The following is a 21,619-nucleotide window of genomic DNA, read 5'->3' as shown; positions in this document are numbered from 1 at the left end:
AGCCTGTACACAGGGTATCAGGGACAGCCGCCTGTACACAGGGTATCAGCCTGTACACAGGGTATCAGCCTGTACACAGGGTATCAGTGACAGCAGCCTGTACACAGGGTATCAGCCTGTACACAGGGTATCAGTGACAGCAGCCTGTACACAGGGTATCAGCCTGTACACAGGGTATCAGCCTGTACACAGGGTATCAGTGACAGCAGCCTGTACAGACGGTATCAGCCTGTACACAGGGTATCAGTGACAGCAGCCTGTACACAGGGTATCAGCCTGTACACAGGGTATCAGCCTGTACACAGGGTATCAGCCTGTACACAGGGTATCAGCCTGTACACAGGGTGTCAGCCTGTACACAGGGTATCAGTGACAGCCGTCTGTACACAGGGTATCCGCCTGTACACAGGGTATCAGCCTGTACACAGGGTATCAGCCTGTACACAGGGTATCAGCCTGTACACAGGGTATCAGTGACTGCAGCCTGTACACAGGGTATCCGCCTGTACACAGGGTATCCGCCTGTACACAGGGTATCAGCCTGTACACAGGGTAACAGTGACTGCAGCCTGTACACAGGGTATCAGCCAGTACACAGGGTATCAGTCTGTACACAGGGTATCAGTGACAGCCGTCTGTACACAGGGTATCAGTAACAGCAGCCTGTACACAGGATATCAGCCTGTACACAGGGTATCAGCCTGTACACAGGGTATCAGCCTGTACACAGGGTATCAGCCAGTACACAGGGTATCAGTGACAGCCGTCTGTACACAGGGTATCAGCCTGTACACAGGGTATCAGCCTGTACACAGGGTATCAGCCTGTATTGGATACCACAGACTGTCACTCGCCCTCTGCTCCCCGTACTGGATTCCTCAGACTGTCACTCACCCTCTGCTCCCCGTACTGGATCCCTCAGACTGTCCCAAACCCTCTGCTCCCAGTACTGGATCCCTCATGCTCCCAGTACTGGATCCCTCAGACTGTCACTCACCCTCTGCTCCCCGTACTGGATCCCTCAGACTGTCACTCACCCTCTGCTCCCCGTACTGGATCCCTCAGACTGTCACTCACCCTCTGCTCCCCGTACTGGATGCCTCAGACTGTCACTCACCCTCTGCTCCCCGTACTGGATCCCTCAGACTGTCCCTCACCCACTGCTCCCGTACTTGATCCCTCAGACTGTCACTCACCCTCTGCTCCCCGTACTGGATCCCTCAGACTGTCCCTCGCCCTCTGCTCCCCGTACTGGATCCCTCAGACTGTCCCTCGCACTCTGCTCCTCGTACTGGATCCCTCAGACTGTCCCTCACCCTCTGCTCCCCGTACTGGATCCCTCAGTCTGTCACTCATCCTCTGCTCCCCGTACTGGATCCCTCAGACTGTCACTCACCCTCTGCTCCCCGTACTGGATCCCTCAGGCTGACCCTCACCCTCTGCTCTCCGTACTGGATCCCTCAGACTGTCCCTCACCCTCTGCTCCCAGGACTGGATCCCTCAGACTGTCACTCACCCTCTGCTCCCCGTACTGGATCCCTCAGACTTTCACTCACCCTCTGCTCCCCGTACTGGATCCCTCAGATTGCCCCTCGTCCTCTGCTCCCCGTACTGGATCCCTCAGACTTTCCCTCACCCTCTGCTCCCCGTACTGGATCCCTCAGACTGTCACACACCCTCTGCTCCCTGTACTGGATCCCCAACACTGTCCCTCACCCTCTGCTCCCCGTACTGGATCCCTCAAACTGTCACGCACCCTCTGCTCCCGTACCGGATCCCTCAGACTGTCACTCACCCTCTGCTCCCCGTACTGGATCCCTCAGACTGTCACTCACCCTCTGCTCCCCGTACTGGATCCCTTAGACTGTCACTCACCCTCTGCTCCCCGTACTGGATCCCTCAGACTGTCACTCACCCTCTGCTCCCTGTACTGGATCCCTCAGACTGTCCCTCTCCCTCTGCACCCCGTACTGGATCCCTCAGACTGTCACTCACCCTCTGCTCCCCGTACTGGATCCCTCAGACTGTCCCTCTCCCTCTGCTCCCCGTACTGGATCCCTCAGACTGTCACTCACCCTCTGCTCCCCGTACTGGATCCCTCAGACTGACCCTCACCCTCTGCTCCCCGTACTGGATCCCTCAGACTGTCACTCACCCTCTGCTCCCCGTACTGGATCCGTCAGACTGTCACTCACCCTCTGCTCCCCGTACTGGATCCCTCAGACTGTCACTCACCCTCTGCTCTCTGTACTGGATCCCTCAGACTGTCCCTCACCCTCTGCTCCCCGCACTGGATCCCTCAGACTGACCCTCACCCTCTACTCCCCGTGCTGGATCCCCGACACTGTCCCTCACCCTCTGCTCCCTGTACTGGATCCCTCAGACTGTCCCTCACCCTCTGCTCCCCGTACTGGATCCCTCAGACTGACCCTCACCCTCTGCTCCCAGTACTGGATCCCTCAGACTGTCATTCACCCTCTGCTCCCCGTACTGGATCCCTCAGACTGTCCCTCACCCTCTGCTCCCCGTACTGGATCCCTCAGACTGTCATTCACCCTCTGCTCCCCGTACTGGATCCCTCAGACTGTCCCTCACCCTCTGCTCCCCGTACTGGATCCCCCAGACTGACCCTCACCCTCTGCCCCCAGTACTGGATCCCCAACACTGTCACTCACCCTCTGCTCCCCGTACTGGATCCCTCAGACTGTCACTCACCCTCTGCTCCCAGTACTGGATCCCTCATACTATCACTCACCCTCTGCTCCCCGTACTGGATCCCTCAGACTGACCCTCACCCTCTGCTCCCCGTACTGGATCCCTCAGTCTGTCACTCATCCTCTGCTCCCCGTACTGGATCCCCGACACTGTCACTCACCCTCTGCTCCCCGTACTGGATCCCTCAGACTGTCACTCACCCTCTGCTCCTCGTACTGGATCCCCGAACACTGTCACTCACCCTCTGCTCCCCGTACTGGATCCCTCAGACTGTCCCTCTCCCTCTGCTCCCCGTACTGGATCCCCGACACTGTCACTCACCCTCTGCTTCCCGTACTGGATCCCTCAGACTGTCGCTCACCCTCTGCTCCCCGTACTGGATCCCTCAGACTGTCCCTCACCCTCTGCTCCCCGTACTGGATCCCTCAGACTGTCACTCACCCTCTGCTCTCCGTACTGGATCCCTCAGACTGACCCTCACCCTCTGCTCCCAGTACTGGATCCCCGACACTGTCACTCACCCTCTGCTCCCCGTACTGGATCCCTCAGACTGTCCCTCACCCTCTGCTCCCCGTACTGGGATCCCCGACACTGTCACTCACCCTCTGCTCCCCGTACTGTATCCCTCAGACTGACCCTCACCCTCTGCTCCCCGTACTGGATCCCCGACACTGTCCCTCACCCTCTGCTCCCCGTACTGGATCCCTCAGACTGTCACTCACCCTCTGCTCCCCGTACTGGATCCCTCAGACTGTCACTCACCCTCTGCTCCCTGTACTGGATCCCTCAGACTGTCACTCACCCTCTGCTCCCCGTACTGGATCCCTCAGACTGTCACTCACCCTCTGCTCCCTGTACTGGATCCCTCAGACTGTCCCTCTCCCTCTGCACCCCGTACTGGATCCCTCAGACTGTCACTCACCCTCTGCTCCCCGTACTGGATCCCTCAGACTGTCCCTCTCCCTCTGCTCCCCGTACTGGATCCCTCAGACTGTCACTCACCCTCTGCTCCCCGTACTGGGTCCCTCAGACTGACCCTCACCCTCTGCTCCCCGTACTGGATCCCTCAGACTGTCACTCACCCTCTGCTCCCCGTACTGGATCCGTCAGACTGTCACTCACCCTCTGCTCCCCGTACTGGATCCCTCAGACTGTCACTCACCCTCTGCTCTCTGTACTGGATCCCTCAGACTGTCCCTCACCCTCTGCTCCCCGCACTGGATCCCTCAGACTGACCCTCACCCTCTACTCCCCGTGCTGGATCCCCGACACTGTCCCTCACCCTCTGCTCCCCGTACTGGATCCCTCAGACTGTCCCTCACCCTCTGCTCCCCGTACTGGATCCCTCAGACTGACCCTCACCCTCTGCCCCCAGTACTGGATCCCCAACACTGTCACTCACCCTCTGCTCCCCGTACTGGCTCCCTCAGACTGTCACTCACCCTCTGCTCCCGGTACTGGATCCCTCATACTATCACTCACCCTCTGCTCCCCGTACTGGATCCCTCAGACTGACCCTCACCCTCTGCTCCCCGTACTGGATCCCTCAGTCTGTCACTCATCCTCTGCTCCCCGTACTGGATCCCCGACACTGTCACTCACCCTCTGCTCCCCGTACTGGATCCCTCAGACTGTCACTCACCCTCTGCTCCTCGTACTGGATCCCCGAACACTGTCACTCACCCTCTGCTCCCCGTACTGGATCCCTCAGACTGTCCCTCTCCCTCTGCTCCCCGTACTGGATCCCCAACACTGTCACTCACCCTCTGCTTCCCGTACTGGATCCCTCAGACTGTCGCTCACCCTCTGCTCCCCGTACTGGATCCCTCAGACTGTCCCTCACCCTCTGCTCCCCGTACTGGATCCCTCAGACTGTCACTCACCCTCTGCTCTCCGTACTGGATCCCTCAGACTGACCCTCACCCTCTGCTCCCAGTACTGGATCCCCAACACTGTCACTCACCCTCTGCTCCCCGTACGGGATCCCTCAGACTGTCCCTCACCCTCTGCTCCCCGTACTGGATCCCCGACACTGTCACTCACCCTCTGCTCCCTGTACTGGATCCCTCAGACTGACCCTCACCCTCTGCTCCCCGTACTGGATCCCCGACACTGTCCCTCACCCTATGCTCCCCGTACTGGATCCCTCAGACTGTCCCTCACCCTCTGCTCCCCGTACTGGATCCCTCAGACTGACCCTCACCCTCTGCTCCCAGTACTGGATCCCTCAGGCTGTCATTCACCCTCTGCTCCCCGTACTGGATCCCTCAGACTGTCCCTCACCCTCTGCTCCCCGTACTGGATCCCTCAGACTGTCCCTCACCCTCTGCTCCCCGTACTGGATCCCTCAGACTGACCCTCACCCTCTGCTCCCCGTACTGGATCCCTCAGACTGTCACTCACCCTCTGCTCCCCGTACTGGATCCGTCAGACTGTCACTCACCCTCTGCTCCCCGTACTGGATCCCTCAGACTGTCACTCACCCTCTGCTCTCTGTACTGGATCCCTCAGACTGTCCCTCACCCTCTGCTCCCCGCACTGGATCCCTCAGACTGACCCTCACCCTCTACTCCCCGTGCTGGATCCCCGACACTGTCCCTCACCCTCTGCTCCCTGTACTGGATCCCTCAGACTGTCCCTCACCCTCTGCTCCCCGTACTGGATCCCTCAGACTGTCATTCACCCTCTGCTCCCCGTACTGGATCCCTCAGACTGTCCCTCACCCTCTGCTCCCCGTACTGGATCCCTCAGACTGTCATTCACCCTCTGCTCCCCGTACTGGATCCCTCAGACTGTCCCTCACCCTCTGCTCCCCGTACTGGATCCCTCAGACTGACCCTCACCCTCTGCCCCCAGTACTGGATCCCCAACACTGTCACTCACCCTCTGCTCCCCGTACTGGATCCCTCAGACTGTCACTCACCCTCTGCTCCCAGTACTGGATCCCTCATACTATCACTCACCCTCTGCTCCCCGTACTGGATCCCTCAGACTGACCCTCACCCTCTGCTCCCCGTACTGGATCCCTCAGTCTGTCACTCATCCTCTGCTCCCCGTACTGGATCCCCGACACTGTCACTCACCCTCTGCTCCCCGTACTGGATCCCTCAGACTGTCACTCACCCTCTGCTCCTCGTACTGGATCCCCGAACACTGTCACTCACCCTCTGCTCCCCGTACTGGATCCCTCAGACTGTCCCTCTCCCTCTGCTCCCCGTACTGGATCCCCGACACTGTCACTCACCCTCTGCTTCCCGTACTGGATCCCTCAGACTGTCGCTCACCCTCTGCTCCCCGTACTGGATCCCTCAGACTGTCCCTCACCCTCTGCTCCCCGTACTGGATCCCTCAGACTGTCACTCACCCTCTGCTCTCCGTACTGGATCCCTCAGACTGACCCTCACCCTCTGCTCCCCGTACTGGATCCCCGACACTGTCCCTCACCCTCTGCTCCCCGTACTGGATCCCTCAGACTGTCACTCACCCTCTGCTCCCCGTACTGGATCCCTCAGACTGTCACTCACCCTCTGCTCCCTGTACTGGATCCCTCAGACTGTCACTCATCCTCTGCTCCCCGTACTGGATCCCTCAGACTGTCACTCACCCTCTGCTCCCTGTACTGGATCCCTCAGACTGTCCCTCTCCCTCTGCACCCCGTACTGGATCCCTCAGACTGTCACTCACCCTCTGCTCCCCGTACTGGATCCCTCAGACTGTCCCTCTCCCTCTGCTCCCCGTACTGGATCCCTCAGACTGTCACTCACCCTCTGCTCCCCGTACTGGATCCGTCAGACTGTCACTCACCCTCTGCTCCCCGTACTGGATCCCTCAGACTGTCACTCACCCTCTGCTCTCTGTACTGGATCCCTCAGACTGTCCCTCACCCTCTGCTCCCCGCACTGGATCCCTCAGACTGACCCTCACCCTCTACTCCCCGTGCTGGATCCCCGACACTGTCCCTCACCCTCTGCTCCCCGTACTGGATCCCTCAGACTGTCCCTCACCCTCTGCTCCCCGTACTGGATCCCTCAGACTGACCCTCACCCTCTGCCCCCAGTACTGGATCCCCAACACTGTCACTCACCCTCTGCTCCCCGTACTGGCTCCCTCAGACTGTCACTCACCCTCTGCTCCCGGTACTGGATCCCTCATACTATCACTCACCCTCTGCTCCCCGTACTGGATCCCTCAGACTGACCCTCACCCTCTGCTCCCCGTACTGGATCCCTCAGTCTGTCACTCATCCTCTGCTCCCCGTACTGGATCCCCGACACTGTCACTCACCCTCTGCTCCCCGTACTGGATCCCTCAGACTGTCACACACCCTCTGCTTCCCGTACTGGATCCCTCAGACTGTCGCTCACCCTCTGCTCCCCGTACTGGATCCCTCAGACTGTCCCTCTCCCTCTGCTCCCCGTACTGGATCCCTCAGACTGTCACTCACCCTCTGCTCTCCGTACTGGATCCCTCAGACTGACCCTCACCCTCTGCTCCCAGTACTGGATCCCCGACACTGTCACTCACCCTCTGCTCCCCGTACTGGATCCCTCAGACTGTCCCTCACCCTCTGCTCCCCGTACTGGATCCCCGACACTGTCACTCACCCTCTGCTCCCTGTACTGGATCCCTCAGACTGACCCTCACCCTCTGCTCCCCGTACTGGATCCCCGACACTGTCCCTCACCCTATGCTCCCCGTACTGGATCCCTCAGACTGTCCCTCACCCTCTGCTCCCCGTACTGGATCCCTCAGACTGACCCTCACCCTCTGCTCCCAGTACTGGATCCCTCAGGCTGTCATTCACCCTCTGCTCCCCGTACTGGATCCCTCAGACTGTCCCTCGCCCTCTGCTCCCCGTACTGGATCCCTCAGACTGTCCCTCACCCTCTGCTCCCCATACTGGATCCCTCAGACTGACCCTCACCCTCTGCCCCCAGTACTGGATCCCCAACACTGTCACTCACCCTCTGCTCCCCGTGCTGGATCCCTCAGACTGTCCCTCACCCTCTGCTCCCCGTACTGGATCCCTCAGACTGTCACTCACCCTCTGCTCCCCGTACTGGATCCCTCAGACTGTCACTCACCCTCTGCTCTCTGTACTGGATCCCTCAGACTGTCCCTCACCCTCTGCTCCCCGCACTGGATCCCTCAGACTGACCCTCACCCTCTACTCCCCGTGCTGGATCCCCGACACTGTCCCTCACCCTCTGCTCCCCGTACTGGATCCCTCAGACTGTCCCTCACCCTCTGCTCCCCGTACTGGATCCCTCAGACTGACCCTCACCCTCTGCCCCCAGTACTGGATCCCCAACACTGTCACTCACCCTCTGCTCCCCGTACTGGCTCCCTCAGACTGTCACTCACCCTCTGCTCCCGGTACTGGATCCCTCATACTATCACTCACCCTCTGCTCCCCGTACTGGATCCCCAACACTGTCACTCACCCTCTGCTTCCCGTACTGGATCCCTCAGACTGTCGCTCACCCTCTGCTCCCCGTACTGGATCCCTCAGACTGTCTCTCACCCTCTGCTCCCCGTACTGGATCCCTCAGACTGTCACTCACCCTCTGCTCTCCGTACTGGATCCCTCAGACTGACCCTCACCCTCTGCTCCCAGTACTGGATCCCCAACACTGTCACTCACCCTCTGCTCCCCGTACTGGATCCCTCAGACTGTCCCTCACCCTCTGCTCCCCGTACTGGATCCCCGACACTGTCACTCACCCTCTGCTCCCTGTACTGGATCCCTCAGACTGACCCTCACCCTCTGCTCCCCGTACTGGATCCCCGACACTGTCCCTCACCCTATGCTCCCCGTACTGGATCCCTCAGACTGTCCCTCACCCTCTGCTCCCCGTACTGGATCCCTCAGACTGACCCTCACCCTCTGCTCCCAGTACTGGATCCCTCAGGCTGTCATTCACCCTCTGCTCCCCGTACTGGATCCCTCAGACTGTCCCTCACCCTCTGCTCCCCGTACTGGATCCCTCAGACTGTCCCTCACCCTCTGCTCCCCGTACTGGATCCCTCAGACTGACCCTCACCCTCTGCTCCCCGTACTGGATCCCTCAGACTGTCACTCACCCTCTGCTCCCCGTACTGGATCCGTCAGACTGTCACTCACCCTCTGCTCCCCGTACTGGATCCCTCAGACTGTCACTCACCCTCTGCTCTCTGTACTGGATCCCTCAGACTGTCCCTCACCCTCTGCTCCCCGCACTGGATCCCTCAGACTGACCCTCACCCTCTACTCCCCGTGCTGGATCCCCGACACTGTCCCTCACCCTCTGCTCCCTGTACTGGATCCCTCAGACTGTCCCTCACCCTCTGCTCCCCGTACTGGATCCCTCAGACTGTCATTCACCCTCTGCTCCCCGTACTGGATCCCTCAGACTGTCCCTCACCCTCTGCTCCCCGTACTGGATCCCTCAGACTGTCATTCACCCTCTGCTCCCCGTACTGGATCCCTCAGACTGTCCCTCACCCTCTGCTCCCCGTACTGGATCCCTCAGACTGACCCTCACCCTCTGCCCCCAGTACTGGATCCCCAACACTGTCACTCACCCTCTGCTCCCCGTACTGGATCCCTCAGACTGTCACTCACCCTCTGCTCCCAGTACTGGATCCCTCATACTATCACTCACCCTCTGCTCCCCGTACTGGATCCCTCAGACTGACCCTCACCCTCTGCTCCCCGTACTGGATCCCTCAGTCTGTCACTCATCCTCTGCTCCCCGTACTGGATCCCCGACACTGTCACTCACCCTCTGCTCCCCGTACTGGATCCCTCAGACTGTCACTCACCCTCTGCTCCTCGTACTGGATCCCCGAACACTGTCACTCACCCTCTGCTCCCCGTACTGGATCCCTCAGACTGTCCCTCTCCCTCTGCTCCCCGTACTGGATCCCCGACACTGTCACTCACCCTCTGCTTCCCGTACTGGATCCCTCAGACTGTCGCTCACCCTCTGCTCCCCGTACTGGATCCCTCAGACTGTCCCTCACCCTCTGCTCCCCGTACTGGATCCCTCAGACTGTCACTCACCCTCTGCTCTCCGTACTGGATCCCTCAGACTGACCCTCACCCTCTGCTCCCCGTACTGGATCCCCGACACTGTCCCTCACCCTCTGCTCCCCGTACTGGATCCCTCAGACTGTCACTCACCCTCTGCTCCCCGTACTGGATCCCTCAGACTGTCACTCACCCTCTGCTCCCTGTACTGGATCCCTCAGACTGTCACTCACCCTCTGCTCCCCGTACTGGATCCCTCAGACTGTCACTCACCCTCTGCTCCCTGTACTGGATCCCTCAGACTGTCCCTCTCCCTCTGCACCCCGTACTGGATCCCTCAGACTGTCACTCACCCTCTGCTCCCCGTACTGGATCCCTCAGACTGTCCCTCTCCCTCTGCTCCCCGTACTGGATCCCTCAGACTGTCACTCACCCTCTGCTCCCCGTACTGGATCCGTCAGACTGTCACTCACCCTCTGCTCCCCGTACTGGATCCCTCAGACTGTCACTCACCCTCTGCTCTCTGTACTGGATCCCTCAGACTGTCCCTCACCCTCTGCTCCCCGCACTGGATCCCTCAGACTGACCCTCACCCTCTACTCCCCGTGCTGGATCCCCGACACTGTCCCGCACCCTCTGCTCCCCGTACTGGATCCCTCAGACTGTCCCTCACCCTCTGCTCCCCGTACTGGATCCCTCAGACTGACCCTCACCCTCTGCCCCCAGTACTGGATCCCCAACACTGTCACTCACCCTCTGCTCCCCGTACTGGCTCCCTCAGACTGTCACTCACCCTCTGCTCCCGGTACTGGATCCCTCATACTATCACTCACCCTCTGCTCCCCGTACTGGATCCCTCAGACTGACCCTCACCCTCTGCTCCCCGTACTGGATCCCTCAGTCTGTCACTCATCCTCTGCTCCCCGTACTGGATCCCCGACACTGTCACTCACCCTCTGCTCCCCGTACTGGATCCCTCAGACTGTCACTCACCCTCTGCTCCTCGTACTGGATCCCCGAACACTGTCACTCACCCTCTGCTCCCCGTACTGGATCCCTCAGACTGTCCCTCTCCCTCTGCTCCCCGTACTGGATCCCCAACACTGTCACTCACCCTCTGCTTCCCGTACTGGATCCCTCAGACTGTCGCTCACCCTCTGCTCCCCGTACTGGATCCCTCAGACTGTCCCTCACCCTCTGCTCCCCGTACTGGATCCCTCAGACTGTCACTCACCCTCTGCTCTCCGTACTGGATCCCTCAGACTGACCCTCACCCTCTGCTCCCAGTACTGGATCCCCGACACTGTCACTCACCCTCTGCTCCCCGTACTGGATCCCTCAGACTGTCCCTCACCCTCTGCTCCCCGTACTGGATCCCCGACACTGTCACTCACCCTCTGCTCCCTGTACTGGATCCCTCAGACTGACCCTCACCCTCTGCTCCCCGTACTGGATCCCTCAGACTGTCCCTCTCCCTCTGCTCCCCGTACTGGATCCCTCAGACTGTCACTCACCCTCTGCTCCCCGTACTGGATCCGTCAGACTGTCACTCACCCTCTGCTCCCCGTACTGGATCCCTCAGACTGTCACTCACCCTCTGCTCTCTGTACTGGATCCCTCAGACTGTCCCTCACCCTCTGCTCCCCGCACTGGATCCCTCAGACTGACCCTCACCCTCTACTCCCCGTGCTGGATCCCCGACACTGTCCCTCACCCTCTGCTCCCCGTACTGGATCCCTCAGACTGTCCCTCACCCTCTGCTCCCCGTACTGGATCCCTCAGACTGACCCTCACCCTCTGCCCCCAGTACTGGATCCCCAACACTGTCACTCACCCACTGCTCCCCGTACTGGCTCCCTCAGACTGTCACTCACCCTCTGCTCCCGGTACTGGATCCCTCATACTATCACTCACCCTCTGCTCCCCGTACTGGATCCCTCAGACTGACCCTCACCCTCTGCTCCCCGTACTGGATCCCTCAGTCTGTCACTCATCCTCTGCTCCCCGTACTGGATCCCCGACACTGTCACTCACCCTCTGCTCCCCGTACTGGATCCCTCAGACTGTCACACACCCTCTGCTCCTCGTACTGGATCCCCGAACACTGTCACTCACCCTCTGCTCCCCGTACTGGATCCCTCAGACTGTCCCTCTCCCTCTGCTCCCCGTACTGGATCCCCAACACTGTCACTCACCCTCTGCTTCCCGTACTGGATCCCTCAGACTGTCGCTCACCCTCTGCTCCCCGTACTGGATCCCTCAGACTGTCCCTCACCCTCTGCTCCCCGTACTGGATCCCTCAGACTGTCACTCACCCTCTGCTCTCCGTACTGGATCCCTCAGACTGACCCTCACCCTCTGCTCCCAGTACTGGATCCCCGACACTGTCACTCACCCTCTGCTCCCCGTACTGGATCCCTCAGACTGTCCCTCACCCTCTGCTCCCCGTACTGGATCCCCGACACTGTCACTCACCCTCTGCTCCCTGTACTGGATCCCTCAGACTGACCCTCACCCTCTGCTCCCCGTACTGGATCCCCGACACTGTCCCTCACCCTATGCTCCCCGTACTGGATCCCTCAGACTGTCCCTCACCCTCTGCTCCCCGTACTGGATCCCTCAGACTGACCCTCACCCTCTGCTCCCAGTACTGGATCCCTCAGGCTGTCATTCACCCTCTGCTCCCCGTACTGGATCCCTCAGACTGTCCCTCGCCCTCTGCTCCCCGTACTGGATCCCTCAGACTGTCCCTCACCCTCTGCTCCCCATACTGGATCCCTCAGACTGACCCTCACCCTCTGCCCCCAGTACTGGATCCCCAACACTGTCACTCACCCTCTGCTCCCCGTGCTGGATCCCTCAGACTGTCCCTCACCCTCTGCTCCCCGTACTGGATCCCTCAGACTGTCACTCACCCTCTGCTCCCCGTACTGGATCCCTCAGACTGTCACTCACCCTCTGCTCTCTGTACTGGATCCCTCAGACTGTCCCTCACCCTCTGCTCCCCGCACTGGATCCCTCAGACTGACCCTCACCCTCTACTCCCCGTGCTGGATCCCCGACACTGTCCCTCACCCTCTGCTCCCCGTACTGGATCCCTCAGACTGTCCCTCACCCTCTGCTCCCCGTACTGGATCCCTCAGACTGACCCTCACCCTCTGCCCCCAGTACTGGATCCCCAACACTGTCACTCACCCTCTGCTCCCCGTACTGGCTCCCTCAGACTGTCACTCACCCTCTGCTCCCGGTACTGGATCCCTCATACTATCACTCACCCTCTGCTCCCCGTACTGGATCCCCAACACTGTCACTCACCCTCTGCTTCCCGTACTGGATCCCTCAGACTGTCGCTCACCCTCTGCTCCCCGTACTGGATCCCTCAGACTGTCTCTCACCCTCTGCTCCCCGTACTGGATCCCTCAGACTGTCACTCACCCTCTGCTCTCCGTACTGGATCCCTCAGACTGACCCTCACCCTCTGCTCCCAGTACTGGATCCCCAACACTGTCACTCACCCTCTGCTCCCCGTACTGGATCCCTCAGACTGTCCCTCACCCTCTGCTCCCCGTACTGGATCCCCGACACTGTCACTCACCCTCTGCTCCCTGTACTGGATCCCTCAGACTGACCCTCACCCTCTGCTCCCCGTACTGGATCCCCGACACTGTCCCTCACCCTATGCTCCCCGTACTGGATCCCTCAGACTGTCCCTCACCCTCTGCTCCCCGTACTGGATCCCTCAGACTGACCCTCACCCTCTGCTCCCAGTACTGGATCCCTCAGGCTGTCATTCACCCTCTGCTCCCCGTACTGGATCCCTCAGACTGTCCCTCACCCTCTGCTCCCCGTACTGGATCCCTCAGACTGTCCCTCACCCTCTGCTCCCCGTACTGGATCCCTCAGACTGACCCTCACCCTCTGCTCCCCGTACTGGATCCCTCAGACTGTCACTCACCCTCTGCTCCCCGTACTGGATCCGTCAGACTGTCACTCACCCTCTGCTCCCCGTACTGGATCCCTCAGACTGTCACTCACCCTCTGCTCTCTGTACTGGATCCCTCAGACTGTCCCTCACCCTCTGCTCCCCGCACTGGATCCCTCAGACTGACCCTCACCCTCTACTCCCCGTGCTGGATCCCCGACACTGTCCCTCACCCTCTGCTCCCCGTACTGGATCCCTCAGACTGTCACTCACCCTCTGCTCCCAGTACTGGATCCCTCATACTATCACTCACCCTCTGCTCCCCGTACTGGATCCCTCAGACTGACCCTCACCCTCTGCTCCCCGTACTGGATCCCTCAGTCTGTCACTCATCCTCTGCTCCCCGTACTGGATCCCCGACACTGTCACTCACCCTCTGCTCCCCGTACTGGATCCCTCAGACTGTCACTCACCCTCTGCTCCTCGTACTGGATCCCCGAACACTGTCACTCACCCTCTGCTCCCCGTACTGGATCCCTCAGACTGTCCCTCTCCCTCTGCTCCCCGTACTGGATCCCCGACACTGTCACTCACCCTCTGCTTCCCGTACTGGATCCCTCAGACTGTCGCTCACCCTCTGCTCCCCGTACTGGATCCCTCAGACTGTCCCTCACCCTCTGCTCCCCGTACTGGATCCCTCAGACTGTCACTCACCCTCTGCTCTCCGTACTGGATCCCTCAGACTGACCCTCACCCTCTGCTCCCCGTACTGGATCCCCGACACTGTCCCTCACCCTCTGCTCCCCGTACTGGATCCCTCAGACTGTCACTCACCCTCTGCTCCCCGTACTGGATCCCTCAGACTGTCACTCACCCTCTGCTCCCTGTACTGGATCCCTCAGACTGTCACTCACCCTCTGCTCCCCGTACTGGATCCCTCAGACTGTCACTCACCCTCTGCTCCCTGTACTGGATCCCTCAGACTGTCCCTCTCCCTCTGCACCCCGTACTGGATCCCTCAGACTGTCACTCACCCTCTGCTCCCCGTACTGGATCCCTCAGACTGTCCCTCTCCCTCTGCTCCCCGTACTGGATCCCTCAGACTGTCACTCACCCTCTGCTCCCCGTACTGGATCCGTCAGACTGTCACTCACCCTCTGCTCCCCGTACTGGATCCCTCAGACTGTCACTCACCCTCTGCTCTCTGTACTGGATCCCTCAGACTGTCCCTCACCCTCTGCTCCCCGCACTGGATCCCTCAGACTGACCCTCACCCTCTACTCCCCGTGCTGGATCCCCGACACTGTCCCTCACCCTCTGCTCCCCGTACTGGATCCCTCAGACTGTCCCTCACCCTCTGCTCCCCGTACTGGATCCCTCAGACTGACCCTCACCCTCTGCCCCCAGTACTGGATCCCCAACACTGTCACTCACCCTCTGCTCCCCGTACTGGCTCCCTCAGACTGTCACTCACCCTCTGCTCCCGGTACTGGATCCCTCATACTATCACTCACCCTCTGCTCCCCGTACTGGATCCCTCAGACTGACCCTCACCCTCTGCTCCCCGTACTGGATCCCTCAGTCTGTCACTCATCCTCTGCTCCCCGTACTGGATCCCCGACACTGTCACTCACCCTCTGCTCCCCGTACTGGATCCCTCAGACTGTCACTCACCCTCTGCTCCTCGTACTGGATCCCCGAACACTGTCACTCACCCTCTGCTCCCCGTACTGGATCCCTCAGACTGTCCCTCTCCCTCTGCTCCCCGTACTGGATCCCCAACACTGTCACTCACCCTCTGCTTCCCGTACTGGATCCCTCAGACTGTCGCTCACCCTCTGCTCCCCGTACTGGATCCCTCAGACTGTCCCTCACCCTCTGCTCCCCGTACTGGATCCCTCAGACTGTCACTCACCCTCTGCTCTCCGTACTGGATCCCTCAGACTGACCCTCACCCTCTGCTCCCAGTACTGGATCCCCGACACTGTCACTCACCCTCTGCTCCCCGTACTGGATCCCTCAGACTGTCCCTCACCCTCTGCTCCCCGTACTGGATCCCCGACACTGTCACTCACCCTCTGCTCCCTGTACTGGATCCCTCAGACTGACCCTCACCCTCTGCTCCCCGTACTGGATCCCTCAGACTGTCCCTCACCCTATGCTCCCCGTACTGGATCCCTCAGACTGTCCCTCACCCTCTGCTCCCCGTACTGGATCCCTCAGACTGACCCTCGCCCTCTGCTCCCAGTACTGGATCCCTCAGGCTGTCATTCACCCTCTGCTCCCCGTACTGGATCCCTCAGACTGTCCCTCGCCCTCTGCTCCCCGTACTGGATCCCTCAGACTGTCCCTCACCCTCTGCTCCCCATACTGGATCCCTCAGACTGACCCTCACCCTCTGCCCCCAGTACTGGATCCCCAACACTGTCACTCACCCTCTGCTCCCCGTGCTGGATCCCTCAGACTGTCACTCACCCTCTGCTCCCAGTACTGGATCCCTCATACTATCACTCACCCTCTGCTCCCCGTACTGGATCCCTCAGACTGACCCTCACCCTCTGCTCCCCGTACTGGATCCCTAAGTCTGTCACTCATCCTCTGCTCCCCGTACTGGATCCCCGACACTGTCACTCACCCTCTGCTCCCTGTACTGGATCCCTCAGACTGTCACTCACCCTCTGCTCCTCGTACTGGATCCCCGAACACTGTCACTCACCCTCTGCTCCCCGTACTGGATCCCTCAGACTGTCACTCACCCTCTGCTCCCCGTACTGGATCCCTCAGTCTGTCACTCACCCTCTGCTCCCCGTACTGGATCCCCGACACTGTCACTCACCCTCTGCTTCCCGTACTGGATCCCTCAGACTGTCACTCACCCTCTGCTCCCCGTACTGGATCCCCGACACTGTCACTCACCCTCTGCTCCCCGTACTAGATCCCTCAGACTGTCCCTCACCCTCTGCTCCCCGTACTGGATCCCTCAGACTGTCACTCACCCTCTGCTCTCCGTACTGGATCCCTCAGACTGACCCTCACCCTCTGCTCCCAGTACTGGATCCCCAACACTGTCACTCACCCTCTGCTCCCCGTACTGGATCCCTCAGACTGTCACTCACCCTCTGCTCCCAGTACTGGATCCCTCAGACTGTCACTCATCCTCTGCTCCCCGTACTGGATCCCTCAGTCTGTCACTCATCCTCTGCTCCCCGTACTGGATCCCCAACACTGTCACTCACCCTCTGCTCCCCGTACTGGATCCCTCAGACTGTCACTCACCCTCTGCTCCTCATACTGGATCCCTCAGACTGTCACTCACCCTCTGCTCCCTGTACTGGATTCCTCAGACTGACCCTCACCCTCTGCTCCCTGTACTGGATCCCCGACACTGTCACTCACCCTCTGCTCCCCGTACTGGATCCCCGACACTGTCACTCACCCTCTGCTCCCCGTACTGGATCCCTCAGACTGTCACTCACCCTCTGCTCCCCGTACTGGATCCCTCAGACTGTCACTCACCCTCTGCTCCCCGTACTGGATCTCTCAGACTGTTCCTCACGCTCTGCTCCCCATACTGGATCCCTCAGTCTGTCACTCACCCTCGGCTCCCCGTACTGGATCCCTCAGACTGTCACTCACCCTCTGCTCCCCGTACTGGATCTCTCAGACTGTCCCTCACCCTCTGCTCCCTGTACTGGATCCCTCAGACTGTCCCTCACCCTCTGCTCCCCGTGCTGGATCCCCGACACTGTCACTCACCCTCTGCTCCCCGTACTGGATCCCTCAGACTATCACTCACCCTCTGCTCCCCGTACTGGATCCCTCAGACTGTCACTCACCCTCTGCTCCCCGTACTGGATCCCTCAGACTGTCACTCACCCTCTGCTCCCCGTACTGGATCCCTCAGACTGTCACTCACCCTCTGCTCCCCGTACTGGATCCCTCAGACTGTCACTCACCCTCTGCTCCCCGTACTGGATCCCTCAGACTGTCACTTAACCTCTGCCCCCAGTACTGGATCCCTCAGACTGTCACTCACCCTCTGCTCCCCGTACTGGATCCCTGACACTGTCACTCACCCTCTGCTCCCCGTACTGGATCCCTGACACTGTCACTCACCCTCTGCTCCCCGTACTGGATCCCTGACACTGTCACTCACCCTCTGCTCCCTGTACTGGATCCCTCAGACTGTCACTTAACCTCTGCCCCCAGTACTGGATCCCTCAGACTGTCACTCACCCTCTGCTCCCCGTACTGGATCCCTGACACTGTCACTCACCCTCTGCTCCCCGTACTGGATCCCTGACACTGTCACTCACCCTCTGCTCCCCGTACTGGATCCCTGACACTGTCACTCACCCTCTGCTCCCCGTACTGGATCCCTGACACTGTCACTCACCCTCTGCTCCCCGTACTGGATCCCTCAGACTGTCACTCACCCTCTGCTCCCCGTGCTGGACGTCCGTCTCTGTAAGGCTGTCCTGTGCCTGTCGTGCGATTTAATGATTGCGTCGCATTTGTGCTTCAGTTCCAGCATCTTTCCTCGAACTTCGTCATCCCCACACACATCTGTAAAATCGAGGCAATGACTGAGTGAGGGTGACAGACACACTGAGGTGGTCAATTTAACGGGAGGGCAGCGTAAGGCTCGCCTCTTTGGACAGTCGAGTAGCAACTGCACAATATCGGAGTGAAGTCGAGAGACAGCATCCCTCCCTCAGTAAACAACAATACTGGCAACGATCACCAGATCGGGAAACATCTGTCCCAGTTTGATGACCTTTTATCAGAACTCTCTCGCTCTCTGAACAGAAACCGAGGTGACAGAAAGGTTAACTCTGGTTTGTGTTTTCATTCCAGTTTTCCAGATTGTGCAGTATTTGCGTCCAGAATCTAGTTCAGGAGACTGGGCCAACATGTGGCAGATGGAGTTTAACGTGGATAAGTGTGAGGTCATCTGTTTTAGCCAATAAAATGGAAAAGGTAACTTATTATCTAAGTGGGGAGAGACTTCGGGGAGCTCCGGTGCAGAGGGATCTGGGTGTACTTGTGCATGAGTCACTGAAAACTAGCGTTGCAAGTACAGGGGTAATAAAGAAAGTGAATGGAATGTTGGCATTTGTAGCTAAAGGAATAGAGCGTAAAGGTAAGGAAGTGTTGTTGCAGCTGTACAAGGCATTGGTGCGACCGCACCTGGAGCACTGTGCAGTTTAGGGCTGGTTTAGTTAGACAGTTGGTTTGTGATGCAGAACAAGGCCAGCAGCGTGGGTTCAATACCCGTACCGGCCTCCCCGAACAGGCAGCGGAATGTGGCGACTAGGGGCTTTTCACAGTAACTTCAATAAAAGGTTATTATTATTATTATTAGCTTTGGTCCCCTTATTTGAGGAAAGACGTAGTGAAATTGGAGGCTGTTCAGAGGAGGTTCATTAGGTTGATTCCAGAGATGGGGTTTGTTGTACGAGGAGAGATTGAACAGTTTAGGTCGATACTCTTTAGAGTTCAGAAGAATGAGGGGAGATCAAATTGAGGTATACACGATGGTAAACGGTATGGATACAGTGGACGTGGAGCAGATGTTTCCTCTTGTGGGGAATTATCATAATCTTAGAATAAGAGGTAGCAAATTTAAAACCGATTTGAGGAGAAACTACTTCTCCCAAAGGGTTGTGAATCGGTGGAATTCGCTACCCCAGAGTGTGGTGCATGCTGGGACAGTGAGTAAATTTTAGGAGGAGTTAGACAGATGTTTAATTGGTAATGGGTTGAAGGGTTATGGAGAACGGGCAGGACGGTGGAGTTGAGGCCAGGATAGGATCACATTGAGGGTGTTAGGCTCGGGAGGCTAAATTGCCGACTCCTGCTGCTAGGTCATGTGTTCTCGGGAGGAGATGCTCTGGCTGATTTTGCAATCCAGCTCTTGGTCTGTAACATTGTAGGTAGCGGATGGGGAACATATCAGCCATCATAGAATAGTGGAGCAGATTCGATGGGCCGAATGGCCTAATTGTACTCTTATATCTTATGAACTTATTGAGCTGGGGGCAAGGGCGGTAAATTTCGAGGGGTACAGAATGAGAACATTCACACAGATCCAGAGGGAACTCTATTGCTTGTAGTGTACATCGACGATTTGGAGGAAAATGATTCGTATGTTTGTGGATGACAGCGAGGTTGGTGGAGTGGCAGATAGTGTGGAGGATTGTCAGAGGATACAGCAGGACATAGATAGGTTGGAGACTTGGGCAGAGAAATGGCAAATGGAGTTTAATCCGGACAAATGTGAGGTAATGCATTTTGGTAGGTCTAACATAGAGGGGAAATATACAAAGAACAAAGAAATGTACAGCACAGGAACAGGCCCTTCGGCCCTCCAAGCCTGCGCCGACCATGCTGCCCGACTAAACTACAATCTTCTACACTTCCTGGGTCCGTATCCCTCTATTCCCATCCTATTCATGTATTTGTCAAGATGCCCCTTAAATGTCACTATCGTCCCTGCTCCCACCACCTCCTCCGGTAGCGAGTTCCAGGCACCCACTACCCTCTGTGTAAAGAACTTGCCTCGTACATCTACTCTAAACCTTGCCCCTCTCACCTTAAACCTATGCCCCCTAGTAATTGACCAGTCTACCCTGGGGAAAAGCCTCTGACTATCCACTCTGTCTATGCCCCTCATAATTTTGTATACCTCTATCAGGTCTCCCCTCAACCTCCTTCGTTCCAGTGAGAACAAACCGAGTTTATTCAACCGCTCCTCATAGCTAATGCCCTCCATACCAGGCAACATCCTGGTAAATCTCTTCTGCACCCTCTCTAAAGCCTCCACATCCTTCTGGTAGTGTGGCGACCAGAATTGAACACTATACTCCAAGTGTGGCCTAACTAAGGTTCTATACAGCTGCAACATGACTTGCCAATTCTTATACTCAATGCCCCGGCCAATGAAGGCAAGCATGCCGTATGCCTTCTTTTTTTATAAAAAAACAATTTTTAATGAGGTATTTTTGGCATAACAACCACAGTACAAAAACAATAGAGTATAAAGAACAGTAATCAAAAAGCAACCGCCGACATGCATCCCTCCAAGGCCCGCCTATTTAACCCCCTACTCTATACTACCCTAACCCCGCTGACGATTAATTCTCCGCAAGGAAGTTAATGAATGGTTGCCAGCTCCGGGCGAACCCTGACACCGACCCTCTCGAGGCCAACTTGATCTTTTCCAGGCCGAGAAAGCTCGCCATGTCGGTTAACCAGGCCTCTGACTTCGGAGGCCTAGACTCCCTCCAAGCCAGTAATATCCATCGCCAGGCTACCAAGGAGGAAAAGGCCTGAACATCTGCGTCTCTCTCCTCCTGAACACCCGGGTCCTCCAACACCTCAAAGATCGCTACCCCTGGACTCATTTCCACCCTTGTCTTCAATGCCCTGGACATGACAATCGCTGGTCCACCCGCACACCTGACACACTTGTCTTCCACCCCAAAAAATCTACTCATCCAGGCCGCTGTCATGTGCGCCCGGTCACCACCTTAAATTAGATCAGGCTGAGCCTTGCGCATGTAGCGGTCGTGTTGACCCTGCTCAGTGCCACCGCCCATAGGCCGTCTTCCACCTCACCCCCCAGTTCCTCCTCCCACTTACGCTTCAGCTCCTCTATATGCATCTCCTCCGCCCCCATTAATTCTTTGTAGATGTCTGAAACGCTCCCCTTCCCCCATCCATTCCCTAGACACTACCCTATCTTGAATCCCTCTTAGTGGCAGGAGTGGGAAGGATGGCACCTGCCTGCGCAGAAAGTCCCGCACCTGAAGATATCTGAAGTCATTCCCTGCTGCCAACCCAAACTTCTCCTCCAGCGCCCTCAAGCTGGGGAAGCTCCCTTCCAGAAACAGGTCCCACATCTTCTCAATTCCCGCCCTTTGCCATACCCGAAATCCCCCATCTAGGCTCCCAGTGAACTGATGGTT

The 21,619-nt window shown here is 58.4% G+C and overlaps 1 protein-coding gene across 1 annotated transcript in view; it reads right to left on the bottom strand.

Annotated features, from left to right (window-relative positions):
* The window catches only part of ppp1r16a (protein phosphatase 1, regulatory subunit 16A), a 143,092-nt gene that overhangs the window by 6,527 nt on the left and 114,946 nt on the right, over window positions 1-21,619 (bottom strand). The window contains exon 9 of the mRNA XM_072507943.1: window positions 18,086-18,215. Within this exon, the coding sequence (XP_072364044.1) occupies window positions 18,086-18,215 (130 nt within the window). The remainder of the gene's footprint in view (window positions 1-18,085; window positions 18,216-21,619) is intronic.

This window comes from Scyliorhinus torazame, chromosome 6 (assembly GCF_047496885.1).
Source record: "Scyliorhinus torazame isolate Kashiwa2021f chromosome 6, sScyTor2.1, whole genome shotgun sequence".
Classification (NCBI taxonomy): domain Eukaryota; kingdom Metazoa; phylum Chordata; class Chondrichthyes; order Carcharhiniformes; family Scyliorhinidae; genus Scyliorhinus; species Scyliorhinus torazame.
This window is presented reverse-complemented; position numbering and strand designations above follow the sequence as displayed.